The following is a 19,409-nucleotide window of genomic DNA, read 5'->3' as shown; positions in this document are numbered from 1 at the left end:
GACCAGGTCGGGACATTGTCCGGAGTTGCCCTTTCACATGTGTAGCACACAGCTGGAGATTGTCTGTGTCAGACGCATTCTCACCTACTGGAAATACTCTGTTTGGTTTAGGCGAGGGGTGGATCCTGGGTAGAGCGTGCAGGAGGCAGGACATGACGCAAAAAGTATGCTGCGGAAATCGCCGCGTTTTGTATACAGCACATCGAAGATGGCCAACAAAGTTACAGATGAGTTTTTGTGTTGATATCAATATTACATGTATTTGGACATATCTGCAGTATCGATGAAAGTAATCTACAGCAATGCATCATAATCTATAAGATCATTATATGTTTGTAGCATTGCTGTCCTGTGAGAACCACGTATCTTTAAAAAGTCAACTTTTCATGAGCTCAGAAAAACAGCCCTGTTTTCAGCTTTGTGATGATTCATTTTCCAGCTTTAAATACCTCATACTCATAAAGGAACACTTAATCCTTCAGTTTATCAGAAACATTCACATTCAAAATCACCAAATTTGGAGATACTGGAGAAAGCTGTCAGACAAATGTAGTAGAGTAAAAAGTACAATGTTTCCCTTTGAAATGTAGTGGAGTAGAAGTATAAAGTAGCATAAAATGGAAATACTCAAGTAACATTGAATTTGTACTTAAGTACAGTACTTGAGTAAATGTACTTAGTTACATTCCACCATTGTATAATACATATTAAATATTAGCTCTGTTATAATTGTAGCTAAATATGAACTGCTGGAATGTGGTATGTTTTGCTCATGGTGGTTTCTTTTGTTCAGCTTCACAGATATATACATGGGGTGGCCTGATCGAATACATGATGCAAAAGTGCTTGGCAACTCTCCTATCTTCCAGATGGCTGAAGAACAAGATGGTTACTTGTTTCCCCGTGAGGTACGTATCAACAATAACTGTGTTCCTAGGCTGCAGCCCAGCTAGGCATTTTCACTGAACTGCAAAAACGCATATCTTGTGAATGGCTCTGTATGGAGGTCCACCACATTGTGTGTGTTTGTGTGTGTGTGTGTGTGTAGACGGTGTGGAGATACCCATCCATCTCATCGGAGATGCAGCTTATGTGGTACATAGGATATTTATATACAGTGGTGTGAAAAAGTGTTTGCCCCCTTTCTGATTTCTTTTTTTTTTTGCATGTTTGTCACACTTAAATGTTTCAGATCATCAAACAAATTTTAATATTAGTCAAAGATAACACAAGTAAACACAAAATGCAGATTTTAAATGAAGGTTGTTGTTATTAAGGGAAAACAAAATCCAAACCTACATGGCCCTGTGTGAAAAAGTGATTGCCCCCTAAACCTAATAACTGGTTGGGCCACCCTTAGCAGCAACAACTGCAATCAAACATTTGCGATAACTTGCAATCAGTGGCAAGTGGCATGCAGGCCATTTTTGCCCAGTCTCTTTCTTATGGTGGAGTCATGAACACTGACCTTAACTGAGGCAAGTGAGGCCTGCAGTTCTTTGGATGTTGTTGTGGCTGAAGAAGAACAAAATGAAGACTTTGGAGTCAAAGTCCTGACCTGAATCCTATTGAGATGCTGTGGCATGACCTTAAAAAGGCAGTTTATGCTCGAAAATCCTCCAATGTGGCTGAATTACAACAATTCTGCAAAGATGAGTGGGCCAAAATTCCTCCACAGCGCTGTAAAAGACTCATTGCAAGTTAACGTATACGCTATACCTGTCAAAAGATGTCGAGGGGAGTCAGATGTAACGTTTGCCTGACTCCACTGATACGTGGTGTGTGCAGGATTTAATGTTAGTGTTTTGTAGTTTATATTTTCCTTGTTTTATTTAATTTTATACTAACGGTTTTATTCATTTTAACCCAACGATTTCGCTTGTTTACTCTTGAAGTTCAATAGAATGTAGACGTTAGAGCCGGAGCCCGAACAGCAGATTAGCAGCTGATTAGCAGCCGTTTGCAGTGCTGTACTTGACCGTTGCCAAGGCAACCAGGCAGCTCACAGGTTGATACGTCACCTGTAAACAAAGGGGATGAGAGAGATTACTGTATATCGTGAATGCAATTGTTGTGTGTGATTTAAGGTATAAGGGAATAAGATAATTGTTTTAATCTGGTAATGATAAGAAATGTAGATAATGATATAGAGTGAGCACTGGGAGGTGAAGTGAACCCCTGATCCACTGTGCTGCCACTCTCCTAAACATAACCTGGGCCCTGTTTCCCAACTTAGAAGTTATGAGCGTTTTCTATGAGTGTTTCTACGAATGCTCTTAAATTTCTACACACATTTCCCAAAGCAGCACTTAAAAGCTAGTTCACGCGCAAGAGCTTCTTAGCGTCGGCTTGTTCACGGTGCTAAAGGTGATACTGAATACATTTTAATATAACTTTGCATATTTGACTGTAAGTCATGCTATTTATCAAAAATACATGCATCACAAAAAACGTTTGAAGCTTAATGTGCAATCAACAGTCTACAGCTTTCAGTTTACTGCCCTTTATGCTTCATGTCACTGGGCGGAAGTCAGTTTAAGAAAGTAAACTTTGATTTAGCTGCTGCTTGAGGCAGACGTTACGCTTAAACTCATATTAAACCTAAAATAAGAGAGTAATGAATCTTATATGTGTCATGAATATGCATGTCATCTATTGTTGTGTCATTCTGTCATCATTTCTGTATTAGACAAACACACGCTTATATAAATAGAGAATATATGGAACCTGAAGATATACCATCAGGAAAGTGACATTTTCATCCAGAAAATATAAATCGAGAAGAGGGAGAGGAAGACAAGGACAGTTGTGTAAATAAATGTAATTGTTGAATGAAAACAATGAATAATTGCTTATTCAATATTATAAATAATTGTTGAATTAAATTGTGCGTGTTAGTTTAGTTTTATTTTCTTATTTAGAAACATTATGACTTATTTTACATGAAATGTCACTTAACAAAGAACATTGGTGTACCTGATATAAACTATTAAAACTTGAATAAAACATGTAGTTTTCCTAAGACACTCTTAGCCTCTCACGAGTGGGTTGGAAGCCCTTGTTTCTAAGAGTGTCTTGAGTTACGATGCTTTTGGGAAACACCTCTTAAGCTTAAGGAGGTTCGTAAAAAGGATTTTACGATCATCTTAGTCTTAAGATGCTTTTGGGCAACGAGGCCTTGGACTTTACAACGGAGGCTACACAAAGTTAGAGGCTAAATTGGTCCTGGAACCTGAATTCATCTATCTCTTCTTGTCTCGATCCGTTTTTCTTACACCTGCAAATGTGTGTGTGTTTAGGGTCAAAGGTCAAACAACGGAGAGGCAGAGAGGAAATTAATTCATTTTTTCAACTCAATAATGAACTTTAAATACGTTTTATTAAAATTTATCAAGCATATTAAAGATTGGAATATATCTCCATATCATAGCTCGGATTACGTAATTAACTTCGTCATACTGAAGCCTCATTTGTAAAGTCTGTATATCTATGCCATTCTGCACCTGCTTACACGTCACCTGTGTTATGTTCCACCACAACATTAAGGTGCATTACTGGTAAGGAAGGACAATGCTCCCAAAATGTTTTTACGTAGCCAGATTTCACCTCAAGGTAGACTGGATATCTTACAGTTCCCTCAGGAAGCTAGGATTTTGAGAAGTGCAAAAAGTGTATACACTATGTTGCTCATATACTGTTTACAGCCTGTTCTGTGCTATGATTACAACTAGGACTGCTAAGATCATTTATCATTAGGGAAGTTTTGTGTGAAAAACCTTCATTAAAGTCTTCCAGTGAGTGTGTAGCTTACTGACATGCCCTCAGTGCTTGAGTTATTATCCCAACTCATGACAGAGCATCTGCAGGAGGGATACATTTGTTGCTAAGCAACAACTAAAGCTCGCTGTATGCTAGCTGCAGTTATGTTCAAAATTTGGTATACTTCTTGACTTTTGTTATGATACAAATAATATAAATTTGAGTTTATATGAGCCTGAGTAGTTCTATCTGCATTTTAGAAATACTTTGCTATTTTCTAAGATATGATATAGTTGCTCTAGATTGTGTCACTATCAATATTTATTCAACATTTTAAATCATATTCTTCACAAACTTGAGTTGAAGTTTCCTCTTAATTTCCCTGTTGACGTCTGTAAATACGCCATGCATGCATTTCACTTGGTGTACCTGTTTCAGGGAATACAGAAACCCCATCCTTAAATTTGAATGTGAATGAACGAAACGGACACCCAGATACTCAAATAAACACAATTTTAGAAGAAAATGAGGGCAGAAACAAATGAGTGAAACGAGCCAATGTTTGGTAAAAGCTTTGTTTTGCAGCAAATGTTTTCATGGAGGAGGGGTTGAAGTGTGGGGGTGGGGAATCAAACTGATATTTAGCCCCTACTGGCTTTTTTCCCCCTGCTTTTGTTTTATGCAGGGCTCTTTTTACCACATGGTAGTGACAGATTGTTTGAGCTGAAAGGAAAAGCCATTCGAAGCTAATTAAGCAGCCATTCCAGGCTCTATTCGCAGGCAGGAGGGAGAGTAGCACAGGCATTTGTCAGCGCCGTACCCAACGTGGGTTTAATTGACATCCTTGGCTCCTGACTGACAGCTTTTGCAGCGCTTAGCCAATTGTAAGCCGCGCAGGAAGACAGCTGCGACACCATTGGATAAAAGGGGAATATGACCCACGTGGGGCCAGGCATAGTGCGCAACACTTGATAGGCTGATATCCTCACGCGCAGACGTGTTGTAGCCTACCTACTGCTGCTGATAGGAAAGCTTGTAGATGCTCGAGGTCTCGTTAGAAATAGGTCGATCAATTCAAGTCACTCAAAGGACACTCTGCTGTAGATTAAGCGGTGTTCCCATCTTCTGCGCACTTCGGGTCTTGAATAAATTTCTATGAGATCCTATTTTTCTTGGTATCTCTTAACTTCTCCTTGAATTGATAGCAGAAAGTGCGATCTTCCTGCTTCAAACGTAAAACTGTTGTTCAGGGTCAGACTAGCTTCACTTATACTCGTTCACATATTAAGCACATACCACATTTAAGCCTTTATCAAAATGATAAATCCTGTCTTTGGCTAGTGGGGTTATTTTCCTGTTTAGACCAGCATAGTGTGTTTAAATCGGCATAATTGTAATGACAAAACTCGCAGGTATATACTCATAATGTGAAACGCTAAACCACCGGCTGCAATGCACGGACATATAAATTATTGCCTTTGTTTTGAACAAGCTGTTGAACGCACTGAATGTCACTTCAAATCCAAAATGGCGAACATGTGAGGTCACATTTCGCAGTCCAATAAGAACGCCTGCTTACTGAACACCCCCACGTGGGGACACCGCGCTGTGATTGGTCATCGTTGCTAAACTCCTTCTGAGAACCCAATTGGTTAGTGCAGAGCCCTCTCTCGGCAGTCGGGTCCTCGTGTCAGTGCACAGTCTGTGTGTGGTACAGCGCGCGGCGGAGGAACCGGGTATACCCAACAGCAAGCTAGTGGTATATTTCACAACGGCCAACATTAAAAAAAAACACACAAAAAACCCGGTTACTTGCTAACAAATAATCTTTGGACTTACTCGAAGATTCGCGTACTACAGTTGGATGTAATATAGGCTTTCTTTGAAGTTGCCTGCCGTCAACAACTCAATCGAGGGGTTTCCAACGTCCGACCGGACGGAGAGAGTCTCTCCGCCTCGGGATCACCGGGGTTTTAAAGGACTCTCAAGGGGCAAAGAAGAAGTGTATGAAACATAGAAACGGCGACGGACGTTTTCCGCCCTTATCATTCCGTGGTGACGGTCACAAGTCAAGGATATTAAGCTTTTTGTCTGGATACTACTTTTTTTTTTTTACCTGTGCAGAAGAGAGGGGAAGAATCAGTCCAGACAAAGGTAAAAAGGGCGACATGAAGAGCGCCGCTAACAAGGCGGCGGGTGGTGGTGTGGCTTTATGGCAGCCGAGTTTGAAAGCAGTAGCTCCTTGTTTTCTGATCTTCCCGGACCACCAAAACAACCCGTTGTGTGTGTGTGTGTGTGCGTGTGCGCTTGTAACCCCTTTGTGGAAGACAACTCGTTAGATTTACGAGAAAAACAAAGCACCATGGCGTTGAGGGTGTGATCAAGAGTAACTACTTTGGGATTTATTTGATACGTCGGATCAAACACGTTTTGCTGGCACTCGTTTCTCCCTTTTATAATGCAAATCGAGGCGACAGATTTAGATTTTTGACAGAAAATTGGAAATATTTGGAAGGAAAAAAGGTGGGGTGGGGGGGGGGTGGGGGGGTCATAATGCCACAGGATAAAAAACATTAAATTGTCATTTTGTCAGGGGGAGCAGATAGTAGACCAGTCCGGTTAAGTTCATAAAGCTGTAAATTCTTGTCGATTTACAACCAAGGTGCTACGGTCGCTTGCTGAACGTGATTCAGCTCCTCAGCTGTCCCCCGTTTTCTGTTTGTTTAGGTACAAAGGAAAGGCCGACGGGGTGATACATCCAGTGGTCGGGGTCTGAGTGTGCGCCTCGCAGCCGAGAACAGGGCTTTGTCCGCCGCCATCCTGCGTATACCGGGGAGGGGGTGGCGGTGATTTACCGCACCTTCACTGGGATAACTGAAAGAGAGAAAACACACCGAATTCCCTTGTGTAAAGGACGCGACATGTATCCACAAGGCCGGCATCCGGTAAGTAGACGTCTTTGTCACTATTTGTAAATTGATGCAAATGCACCGCCCTTCTAAGTAGCCTAATTAGCTCGTCACAGTGGAGCTGCTGATCCACACCTTACTATTTATGGTCTGCATCGGTGCTGCTGAGGCCCTTCACTCTGGCAGGAGAGAAACTGGGAGATCGTGTTTATTGGCAACAAGATCAGAGCTTTTGGTTGAACTCAGGAAAGTAGATCATCACCTCCTTCTGTAAACTGACTTAATTTCTCAGTGCAGTTTGTCATACAGTGCTGAAAGGTTCATTGTGCTTTTTGACCAAATCCCACAACTTTGGGTATATTTTTTAAATTTATTTTTTGAATCCCTTCCTCATTGGACTCTGCCTACCATGTAACATTACTTTGAGGATGGATTTAGTGACCCGCCTCTGTCACTGCACATGTTGTTGAGTGGAAGCGGCTCTTTCCTCCGCCAGTCAGTGCTCAGGGGAAATGCGAGGACAAACCATAAAGAGAGCAAAAAGCACACAGTTTACTAAGAAAGAGGAGGAGGAGGAGGCGGCGGTGGTAAGACAGATATGAGATTATAATCTGCACTGTGATGGGGTTATTTACACCTGCGGTATCAACAACCTTGCATTTTTTCAGGCACCTCACCAACCAGGGCAGCCTGGCTTCAAGTTCACTGTGGCAGAGTCCTGCGACAGGATCAAAGACGAATTTCAGTTCCTGCAGGCCCAGTACCACAGGTAATGACTAGCCTGCTGTAAACAGCATTGGCTTCCTGGAAAGATTTGGAAGAGGAAGTTGCTTCTGTTTTGTTCCATTTTTGTAGCTTCTTGCACCAAGTCTACACTGATGTTACACTCATAAATATATCTGTTACTTGATGTAACACACCCAAATCAAGAATGTGCTTTAATTTATGTATGTAACATATATCAAACTTACCATAAAATGTAATTATTTCTCTCTTCTCTTCCTAAAGTCTTAAAGTGGAGTACGACAAACTGGCCAACGAAAAGACAGAGATGCAGCGTCATTACGTCATGGTAAGAGCAATCATCGTAAAACTATGAATGTGATTTAATGCCGTATCCTCCCTTTAGCCTCAGGTGAACAGTCGCAGGTGGTGCAGCTCAGGCGTTTTGCAAAGGCCATTGCCATTTGTCTCTGCTTGGTATTGTTGACTCTTGCCTGTGTTTTCATTGGGTAAGAAGGTGGAGGGGGTAGTTGAAACTCTAGTAGGGGTCAAATGTCCCAACTATTGATTGTGGGGTGTGACGACCCCCTCTATGGCTCTGGGGTCCTCTTTATGACCCTCCACCACCCTTCCCTAACACACCCAACATGACCCACTGGGGGTTAATGACTGGTCTGCTGGCTTTATGCATGAATCAGAGGGTTTCCTGTATTATTATATTTTTTAACTTCTTAAACTCACCCGAGGTGAACCACAGGGTCACTTTTGACTCGCACAGGGGTTTCTCAGATATGGGGAGACTTTGTGTGTTTTTCTCTAACCATAAAGATAACAGACTACCTGTTGGGGCCAGGCATTGTCGTTGAAATCAATATCACAATATTAATAGGAATATTTTTCGATATCACAGTATGTGAAATGTATGCAAAATCTCACATAAAATCATCAAATTGATGTTCAGTGCAATGAACTGCATCAGACAAAACTGCACGTTTAATACAAAAACTTGCTTGGAATCACCAGTTTGGACGATGTGATGTCATATCATCTAGTTTAATTGATTAGTCGATCAAAAGAAAATTAATCAGCAGCTAAAAAGAGCTGTGAAGGGGTTACAATGTAAAACTGCTCAAATACTGCAATTAAAACATATTACATTTAGTTCAGAGCTCCTTGAAGATCAAATGGAGACAAAAAAAGTCAGTGCCGCTGCAAAGACAACCCAACACAAAGGTTTTTTCTAATACAGGAAAAGCTGCTTTGTGTTTATGAAAAGAACAATCTTTATCTGACGCGTGATGTAACTTAGATCTCACTCTTAGTTTGTGGATGTGCGTGCTTATCTTGTTTGTACATGAAAGGAATGACTTTAACCAAACGCAGCAGTGCGTTTGTTAAATATTATTTTCCCTGTTAGGAACCAGAAGGTGGTGGGAGTAGCTATAATAAGTGGAAGCCGTTTGCTGTGTGTTTGATAAACTAGACAGACAAACTACTAGGCTTTAGTTTGTATCTGTTGGTGGGCTTACAAGCTTTTGGCAATCAACAGCAGATAATGTTGTTTTCAATAATAGTATTGGCTTTCTCTTGGGTTTCTGAAGCTCTAGACAGCGTTTTTAGCTCAAAGACTGGCAGTGCCCAGTAAAAGTAAATGAGAACAGGAGCCAATCGTCTGTCGGCTGTGGTTGCACATAGAACATGAAGGTGTCAACCCCTTCGGTTAATGTCAGTGTGGGTTTTTTTAATGGCTCACCCCTGTGCTGCAACAAGTATTCAGCTCATCTCTTTTATTGTTTGAGTGCTTTAGAGGACTGATAAAAATGTCATTTTTTACTCTCTGCTCCTCGGTAGAGAAAAAGTACTTGAATTCCTATTTAGTTGTACACAGTTAAGGTGCTTACAGTATATCATGACAGATACAAATCTGGGATCATGTCTTGCCTCTAATTCTTTGACTCAATGTACAAATGAAAATGCATCTTTTAAAAGTCTTTGTTTTACGCTGACTTTATTATGTGTTAATGTTTTCTCCTCTTCTCTATTTTACAGTACTATGAAATGTCCTATGGGCTTAACATTGAGATGCACAAACAGGTATGTAGCCATATCAGGGATGGTCTGTGTACAACCAAAACACTGTTGTTTTTTTCCACCCTAGTGATTGAGGAATATAAACACACTTGCACACACGCACACACATGTACCTGACCTTAGTTTCTACCCTCATCCTTAAATGGCGTTAGGAGGCATACACATACTGGCTTCCTGTAGTGAAAATGCTGACAGGCTAAACAACACGAAGGGCACGCTGCCTGATGGGGATGGTTTGATAAGATTAAAGTGAAGTATTTGGCAGACAGACTGAGAGGATGTGTTTTTGTGTGGTTTGTCCTTCTGAGTGTGTGTGTGTGCACATATGCCTGCACTATTCTGTGTCTGCCTCCCCACTGCCAGCCGGGCTAAAAGCTCATTAGTTCATCTGCCACCCAGCACTGGGCATCATGCTGCAGTGGAAAGACTTCTACAGATGAATAGGGCAAAAATAAAAATAAAAAGTTCCCTCTACACCACCTGCGGAGCCATTTCAGTAGACTGGATGCATGAAGGAATGGGGGGGGGCGGACAGATATGTTAAAATCTTTTTAGCCTTAGAAAATACATTTTACACCAGGCTTCTTTGTTGGTTTGCTTCCAGTTGTTATTGAGCCTGTCATGTCCAGAGTTTTGGAGGCAGGTTGTTCTAGTGTTTTGTGGAAACAGTCCCTCAACCCAAATACTTGGGCTACATCCTCACTAATACGTTTTCGTTTTTTAAAATGCATAACTTTTGCTATGTTTACGCCTAGCGTCCATGCTACTACAGTGTTTTCGAACATTGCATTTGCGTTTTAGTCTGGACGGGGCGGAAACGAAGACGCTGACACCCATGTTAGCTTCCTGATTGGGTCTAATCAGTCATGACGTGTCCTTCCCTGATTCGTTACGCCCCTATCACATGACCCCAGCGGTTAATTCAACATGGATGGCGAATTACAGGTGTTGCTGACCTTGTTGTCACCTCGTCGTCGGTCCAAGCAAAGAAATTCGTACTCGTGTAGACAATCTGCTTCCTCTTTACAGCGGCACGCGCATGCCCCATGTACGTGAAGGGTCATGAGATATGCTTTTTCAGGCGTGTTAGTATGAGCGGAGATTATTTCTGAAACGGTGCTAAAACAGTTGTTTACAGAGATCATTTTTGTTTTAAATGGTGTTTTAAAACTAAAATATATTCGTGTGGATGTAGCCTTAGTTAGCTTAAAGCTCATACACCACCAAGAACGCACCCCGCTGAAGTGTCCCCGAGCAAGACACCAGAAGCTTGGTAGCAGTGCTTTTCTGTCAGCTGTGCTCTGATATTCGTCTGGATGAAAATAAGTGCTTTCTTCAATGTTTTTGTTACATGTTTTTTTTTTATCTGTCTTGGTGCCTAACATCAACACCATGTTGGAAATAAGTGTTCTCACTTTAATGTGTTATCCCTTAGACTCAATGTGGGTTTTTTTGTAGTGCTGAAACAATTAGTGGAGGGAAAATTAGAAAAATTAATCAACAATTTTGATGTCAATAAGAAAAAAATCACTGGGTGATGGGGTGACATGAAGATTTGCTGCTTTTCTGTTAGCAGCTGTTATTTTAAATTAAATATCTTAGTCTCTTGGACAAAATAAGCTCTCTCAGGATGTCATTTTAGGCTGTGGGAAATGAGCATTTTGTACAATGTTTTGACATTTTATGGACTAAACAATCCATCAAACGATTGAGAGATTAATCTAATAAATAGTTGTTAGTTGCAGCCCTTCTTTCATACCTGTAAGATGTCTGGAGGTGGGCATTTTGAGTATTTCATCTGTGTTCAGGCGTGTCCACAGGATAAGGAGTGTGCATGCCGTCTGGATGGCTACAATTGGCTGCTTAACATTTGGTGTGGTTAGGATAAGACATCTGCTGATCCCATGTCTGCTGTAGACACCATTGTCCTAAACGCAAGACATCAGCGCTCTATAAAAGTCAGATTACGCCTGTAAAGAACACTGCACAGCCACTCTGTTCAACTAAAGATCTGACCTGAGGCCTTTTAGGCAGCTGTGTGAAACCCACATTTTCTTTTGTATTAACAGACATCAGCATAATCTTTTATTCAGTTCACTTAAAAAGAGGAAAAAAGCTTAGTGTGATCTTAAAATGCCCCTCTTTTATCTTTCTACACTTACATTTCCATTTTCTCTGATTCCGTCTTGCCTTCTGTTTCCCCTCAGTCACCTTCGCCTCCTCAATTCTCCTCTTCCACCTCCTCCTCGTTCCCTCATGTCTTTTCATTGCTTCCCCCTCTTCTGTCTGCCCCGCCACCCCGACGATGTGATGTGAATGATGGCCCTTGTGTCATTAGCTGTGTGATATGATGTATGAGAGTGGGAGTCTGTCAAAGAGGGAGAAAGAGAGACCGAGAGAGGTGGGGTGGAGGCTTCATGGCCTCTCAGATCCAGAAGGTTAATGGCATCAGTGGGAGGGTAGCCCTGTTGGAACAGCAGCACACTGCACAATTCATCAGCTGTAGACGTTTTTTGTAGGCACGTGGTGTGTGTGTGTGCGTGTGCTAACTAGGTGTTTTCTGTTTATCAAGCCTTGCTGCCTCTCTACTACTAACCCCCCCCCCCTGAGCATTTTCTGTCAGGCACTTATCACCAGCAAGGAGGTTGAAGCAATGCAGGGTGGGGGAGGAGCTGGTTGTTGTGGGTGGATGCTGGTGGCAGTGGACAAAGCAGGGGGTGGGGGGGTTTAGATGGAGACAGGAAAGGAGTGAGAGGCTTCAGGGTAAATGGGTTAATCGACTGGTCCTCTCCTGTGCATCTCCTTTGTTTATCAATAAGCCCGCTGGAGTCGACGGAGCACTCTGAATAATGCATGATTCCTTCCACCTCCCTTCCTCTCTCCATTCTCCCATCCCTGGTGAACGAGTGTTTGTGATGACATCAGCGAGACGTAAACAGACAGCCCTTAGCTGCCCCTGTTATTGGTAGGAAGGGAGGGAGGAAGGGATAGGGGGGAGGAAGGCTGGATTATTGTGTGCAGGCAGGCACATTACTTCGCTTGTGTTGAAGATTTATTGCAGTGTGGAAAAAAAGCCGTGATAAACTCACTTTGTGTTGTTATCGCTACAAAGCTGGTTTGGAAAGCAGGGGAATGGGCACGAACACACACACACATGCACATATAAATAAATACTCATATCCCTTACATGGTAACACCAGTTGTGTCTTTACACACACAAACACTGTAATTCCAGTTCCAACACATTCACAACTTCCCCTACACTGGTGCTGAGCTAAATGGTTGCTAGCAAAGGGATCTGTGTGGCTGCTGGAGGGTAATTTGTTTTGACAGTGTCTCTTATGATGGCAAAGAGTGCAGGGTGGAGGTAATCACCCTCGCTTGCTGTCAATAAGTGATTTTAATTAGCGCAGCTCATTAGGCTGCCTCAGCAACATGCCCTGCTGACTTTGTGGTGTGGGTGTGGTGGGGGTTGCTTTATTTTTCACTACCTCTGGTCTCTGTTGTGGTCTCTTGTACGCCTACATTTTGATTTCAGTTCTCTCTCTCTTTGGTAAAGTGAAAGCAAAAGGAACATGAATAGAATTAACCGATCTTATACCATTATATTTGGCTTCTTACTTTGTTGCACCTTAGTGTAGCCATTTTGTGTATCTGTTGTATCTATTTCCTCACTTGTTGAGTGAATGAGGGAAATCGAGAAAGTGCTTTATCAAGGAGGGTCGTGTCCGTTTCCTGGATGTAGGAAGAGGGTGAAAGGAGGAGCAGAGGGAGAGAGAAAGAGAGCTTGTGCAAATGAATAATTTAGACAGGATTCCTGGAATTGTTTGCCAAGGTGATGATGACCGACCTGTCTCTAAGCCAAAACAAACTGACTACGAGAACACACATACTCTCTCTCTCAAGGGAGCTCGACGAAGGTTATTGGAGTCTGTGAGACATGCTTTATTTTGATAGCCAGGCTAGAAGGGCTGGTAGAACAGTGCTACACAATTAGTGCCTGGGTGTGTGTGTGTGTGCACTCAACCAGCTGTTTTTTTGTGTATGTCTTTACATATAAACTGCATAATTTTAAAAAGGAAATCTATAAAAAAATATTGTCTACATGATGATTTGAATTCTAATGAAATCAGGTGTAATCTGTTGGAAAACAGCCCATTTCCATGTGCTCCCTGCAGAAAAGGATGTCACTTCAGTTTTGTGTTCATGAGCTCAAAATAGAATGACATGCACATGCAAAATATCCTTCATGCATTTGTAATGAACAAGATACTTCTAAGTACCTCTTTCTTCCTCTGCTCGGGCTGAAAAGATAATTCCCAAACAGCCATCTCCCCAATCATATGCCACTTGGTTTCCTCGCCAATTGAATCCTCGTCAGAGACTCTGCTCTCCACTTGGGGGCTAATGCCTGGAGCGACTAACAGCCAAATGGCTTTCACCGCACCATTGACAGAGGGATGCTATGGAGAGAGAGCCTCTCCAAGCTCTGGTGCTACTAGACAACCCTGAGTACCTGTAATTGTTGAGCTGCAGTGAAAAGCTTCTGCCGGCTCAAAGGCTTCTGTTTTCAGTGGCTTTAAGTGACAATAAACTCTTTCCAGTGCCTGTCTCTGCCACTAAAAGCACTGTGGAAAATAGTGCCTCCAAAGAAAAGTGGGAGTCATTCAAGAGTGCTGCGAGTCATTGGATGTGATGTGTTATCAGTATTTTCCCCCTTCAAAATGGCTGTGAAAAAGTCGTGTAAGTAAGCCATGTGCCCATTTGCCCTCCCTAACACGTGTGAACTCTGCCTGAACAGAGTGGAGTGACTAAATTTTGAAAAGGAAGGACGAGATGTAGCTGATAAAGGCAGCGATTCAGTTGAGGGGTTTTACAGTATGTTTCTCAGGTTGACGTGTGAGTCATGTTTGTCCTCACATTCTCTTAAATTGTAGCTGATAGATGGCGGCAAAATGTTCAGCATCGCAATAATTAAGCCACAAAAAAACAAACAAAAATGGATGCAAAGGAAGTCTGCTTCATTGTTTTATTTTCTGGCTCCAAAGTAGTATTTTAACTCTGGGGTAAATTTCAGAGGAAGCCAAGGGTTTGGGAACATTTAACATATAAAAAAAAAAAAAAACCCAACCTGAATGCAACTCTGCATGATCTCAGCTCTTAATGCACCTGGTGCTTCAGCTCGCCTTTCAGAAAGAACCGCAGAGAGAAACGTGTGTTTTTAGCACAGCGCACCAAACAGTTCAACACAAAAGGCAGAGTGCACCTGAATTCCATGAATGTTTTTGGCTTCAAATGGTGGCTCTGGAGTGGTGATTTGCTATGAACAAATGAATGCCTTTCTTTCTGAATCGGTTTGTGGTGAGGGTTTGTAATGTTGTTGCTCTAATAGCCGAGTGTATCAGCATACCGCTGTTTCCTACAAGCCCCATGTTGCTCCCCTTGCAGCCATTTCCAGAGAAGTGGTGTGATACTGAAACACTCTAATCCTACTGTGTGTCATTGTATCCAGCCCCCGCTAATGATGATGGTTTATGAGTCTCCATAGAGCTCCCTCCCTCTCTTTCTCTCTCTCTCCATGTCAGCCCCCCCCCACCAGTTCAGCCTACTCCCCACCTCCCCACTCCCAGTTATCCCTCATTAATTTCCCGTGCCGATCAGATCGACAGGCCGAAAATTCAATTTAATGACCTGCCTCTTTGCTGCGCCTAATATGATTTTACAGGCTGTTCTGGTCAGGGCCCCAGCCCAATTTACATAACGATCAGCCGTGCCAGATAGCGTTGCCCCAGCAACAGAGGAGGGGGAAGATGAGAGAGGAAGAGGAGGAAGGAGAGAGAGCACAGAGGAGAGTAGTGGAGACTAGCAGGGAGGGGTGTGAAGAAGCGTTTGGAGGAGGTGGGAGGCTGGATGGAGAGAGAAAGCACAGTGCGGATAAGGTCAGACTGGGGGTTGTGAGATAATTCCTGACAGGCCAGCAAAGGTCTGTCCCCCTCCTCTTCTTTCCTTCTTTTCCTGTCTCCCCTCCTCCCAAAATGAAAAGACCAACACAGAGGGTTGTGCAAAAGGCTACTGACACCTCCTGTCCCCCCTTTCCACTTTCTTTCTCCTCCTCTCTCCTCCCTCCCCCTTTCACAGTCAAACAAGGTTAAGGGAGAAAATGAGTGGAATGCAGCAGCGTATAAAACGGCGGGAAGGACCTCTTCACCCCCACACACCTGCTGGGCCTCCACCCCTAATCTCTCTGAATCAATTAGTTCACCTCCCCCGGTTCAGTCAAACTACATTACCTTTGTGTCAAATCAGAGCGTTTCACTTCACCATTTATCACCCCCACACACACACCCCACCCCTTCTCCTTTATTCAGCTTTCTACTTTTGTGTTCCTCTCCTCCTCCTCCTCTCTCCGTGGAAAGTACAGATTTTAAAAAAGGAAATGGGTTCGGGCAAAATGTCTTGGGACATTCAAGTGCGGTAGGCTGGCAGCGCAGCCTATCCATTTGTCCAAATGTAGTGCTGTAAAGTGCTCTATGTTCGTCGAGCCCTGCTGTATCATCTTACTGTCCCAGCTAATATTGCATGGTCGATACCAAAGATGCCTCTGATAGATAGGGCCAGAGAGTTAACCTGTCTGCTTCAGTGTGCCCCCCCCGTCTGGGCTGTAATTATGAAGTATGGACCTCATTATGGTCTCTCCAGCCAGATGGTATTAGCATATTTCAGCCTCCTAATGAAATAAGGCCTGAGTCTAATGGAGGCAGGAGAGAGAGGGAAGTAAATTTGTTCTAAGGCAGTCCCAATTTAGTTAAGAAATACACGATCTATCCAGATGGAGGCTGCAAACATTTGTGTGTGTGTGCACAAATGCACACCCCTTTGTTTTACAGGTAGTTTAACTGCTTGATTATAGTGTTGCCGATGGCATGCAGTGTACTGAAAGACTATCCATCTAATGTTTTCTCTCTCTTCTCCTACAGACTGAGATTGCCAAACGTCTCAATGCAATTCTGGCTCAGATCATGCCGTTCTTGTCACAAGAGGTGAGTGTCACCCAAACTTGCAGCATTTTAAGAATGAGAATAATTTCATTCACTCTGTTCAGTAACTTATAGGAAAGTGTGAGTCTGGTTGTTGTGCAGACCCTGTCAATGGGATGTATAGGAATGACAAGGCATCTTACATAGTACAAGACATGTATTCATTGCATAATAGGAATACAGATTTGAAGCAATTATCTTTAATCATGAAAAGGTTATTGAACTGACAATTTTAGCAGCACAACCCCATTGAATAATGTATTTTAATCAATAAATATGTAAATTATTATGCCTTTTTATCAAGTAGGAAACCAAAATTGTACCTTCTAAGTGGTTCCTTGTTATGTACAGTTATTCTGATAATGAGTCTTTTTATGGAACTTGTATTACTAACTTTGAGGAGGATTAAATTACTTGTGTGTGGATTTTCCCCCCTCAGCTAAAGTACAGGCCAGGATATGTCTTTTGTAATGAATTATTTTCCACCAGGAATCTAATCTGTGTTTATGTGACCTGCAGCATCAACAGCAGGTGGCTCAGGCTGTTGAGCGTGCCAAGCAGGTGACGATGACTGAGCTGAATGCTATCATCGGGGTACGTGGACTTCCCAATCTGCCTCTAACTGTGTGTATACCCCCTTTTTCTTCCTTCATTTGACCTGAGGCCAGGGGCAAAACTGCATGCATAGAGGAGGACCGGCACTCCAGTACAGACATGCAGGCTATTTAAGCGTGCTACATTGCGCTTATGGGTTTATTTCACCATTAGTGTTGCATGTCAAGGATAATCTGGGAAAGGGCAATAGATTCAGGTGGAAAATAGGGGTGAAAAGGGAATAAGAGTAGCTTAGTGTATTAATCTGCAACCGTTTTCTTCCTCCTGTCTGTGGCATGTGAATGTTCAGACTGAATACAAACTAGCAACGCTAAGTCCTCTTCACCTGTGCAGACTTGCCCCTGTCTTCAGTGGTTTATTATGTTTTTATTTGAGTTCACAATGTTTGCAGTGTGCTGTCAATATGGTGTTCTGCGGTAATTTCTCTGATTGTTGGTTAACCATGACCCATCAGCACGCAGGGTGCAGTTTCTAACAGCTGCTCTGCTCTTATTTTCTACTCTCAGACAGAGTCAAAGAACATCTGATATCTAGTAGCACAGTCCAGACTGAGATCAGATCATGGTGTTTCTCAGATTTCACTTTGGCTGCTTTTAATTAGATAAAAGGTTCCAGCCAACAGGCTTACCCCTACCTCTGACCCAACAGCAGGAGGAATTAGAGTGGTCAGGTTGGGACAAGCATTGTGATTGCAGCAGAGATTACAGCAGTATGGACGTAGCAGGTCCTGAACATTTGTAAGGTGTAGTGGATAAAAGATTTAGGCTGCATTCAAGTAATGTTGGCAGAATAGGAAAAACTTTTGTTGTTGTTTGTTAGAAAATAACCAAAAAGGCCCATCACAATTTCCTAAAGGTCAGTGTGCCATCTTCATATTGCTTATTTTGTCCGACCAACAGTCCAATAGTTCAATTTACTAGCATACAAGTCAAATAAATGCTGAAAAGAAGCTGGAATCAGTAATTTTCGATTAATGTATTATCAAAATAGTTTAATAGTATATTATCAAAATAGTTAAATTTCTGTCGATCTATTAATCGGTGAATCATTTCAGCTCTAGTGAAACCAGATACAAAAATATAGTATATAGCTCCTTTTTAATTAGCCAAATTTATTCAATTAGTGTTAATATTGGATTTTAATTACGTGCAACTTCCAGCAATGGCGGCTTTGCTACAATTTTGTCACCAGATTGTTAAAACTTCTGTAGTTTTTTTGCAAAGTATATAATATACAGTATATATAATATCTCCGACTTGGAATTACAACTCTTGAGACGGCTGCTTGTAATGACGGTCTGAACAATATGACATGTACGTGGCATTATGTCTGCTCCAGTTAATGTATTTCTCAGTAGGGTTTCAGGGGACAGGACAATTCTTGGCTTTGAACTTCCTTGGGTTTTTTTCTTTTTTTACCCTGATTATATTAAAGGTACATTTTCTCATATTTGATTCAATTGAGAGCATCTGCAGCAATCTAAACTTTAATAGAGGAAAGGATTGCACTTCAAAAAAATCAGTAATTGACCTTTTAATTGTAGCCACAACCATAAACACACACAAAATCCACTCTGGCCTAATATACTTTTTAGTGATTTGGTCTTTCATCTGGTTTTATTTAACTACTATAAGACTAGCTGCTTTTTAATAGCCAGCTTGGACCCAGATGGATAAATTGACCCTTTTGATTAGCCCTCTGTAGCAGAGGTTAGTCAGCGGTTAGCTAGCTCCAGTGGTATGGGGTCAAGTCTAATGAGAGACAGATATCGAAATTCGTTTAAGGTAAATGAGCCAGGAGCACAACCCCCAGTTTTCAACGTAATTATTTCCTATTCCCATTTCTTCCCCCCCCCCAACCAGCTCAGAGTGTCCACAACAGGAGTGACTCTGCCTTCATTAAGGGGGCAGGGCTAGGAAGAACACACACGCACACACACACACACACACACAGGAAAACAGACTTTAATTATTGGATGCAGACATGGCAGGTGATCAATCTCCATGTCCCCACAGTGTGAGTGATGGCGTCTTGTCATTAAAGTCTCAGAGATATTCAGAGAGCATCAGGCTCTGGCAGCTTCCTGCAGCAGTTAGATCAGAAAACAGACTTGAGTCGAGACGCATTAACACACGATAGATGTTTGCCCTGCAGGGACCAGCTGGAGATGCTCGGTGTCTGTATGTGAAGCAATATTTACAGTACGTTAAAGTCCCCCAAAGACCCCACCCTCTCCCCCTACTCATCTGGGACAAAATATTAGGTATTTTAAATA

At 42.2% G+C, this 19,409-nt stretch overlaps 1 protein-coding gene across 8 annotated transcripts in view; it reads left to right on the top strand.

Annotated features, from left to right (window-relative positions):
- Positions 1-658: 658 nt before the first annotated feature.
- Positions 659-19,409, top strand: part of LOC122875541 (transducin-like enhancer protein 3-B) — a 37,395-nt gene continuing 18,644 nt past the window's right edge. For 2 of the 8 annotated variants that reach the window (XM_044198608.1, XM_044197762.1), the window contains exons 1-7: positions 5,397-5,913; positions 6,487-6,704; positions 7,337-7,437; positions 7,677-7,740; positions 9,441-9,485; positions 16,460-16,522; positions 17,039-17,113. In XM_044198608.1, coding sequence (XP_044054543.1) covers positions 6,681-6,704; positions 7,337-7,437; positions 7,677-7,740; positions 9,441-9,485; positions 16,460-16,522; positions 17,039-17,113 — 372 coding nt within the window. In that variant the 5' untranslated portion in view covers positions 5,397-5,913; positions 6,487-6,680. Of the gene's footprint in view, positions 909-5,396; positions 5,914-6,486; positions 6,705-7,336; positions 7,438-7,676; positions 7,741-9,440; positions 9,486-16,459; positions 16,523-17,038; positions 17,144-19,409 lie in introns of those variants that run through there. The other 6 variants (XM_044196048.1, XM_044196912.1, XM_044201147.1 and 3 more) reach the window with 6 other exon arrangements.

Source organism: Siniperca chuatsi, linkage group LG1 (assembly GCF_020085105.1).
Source record: "Siniperca chuatsi isolate FFG_IHB_CAS linkage group LG1, ASM2008510v1, whole genome shotgun sequence".
Taxonomy (NCBI): domain Eukaryota; kingdom Metazoa; phylum Chordata; class Actinopteri; order Centrarchiformes; family Sinipercidae; genus Siniperca; species Siniperca chuatsi.
Note: the sequence above shows the minus strand (reverse complement) of the source record. Positions and strands in the feature narration are given on the sequence as shown.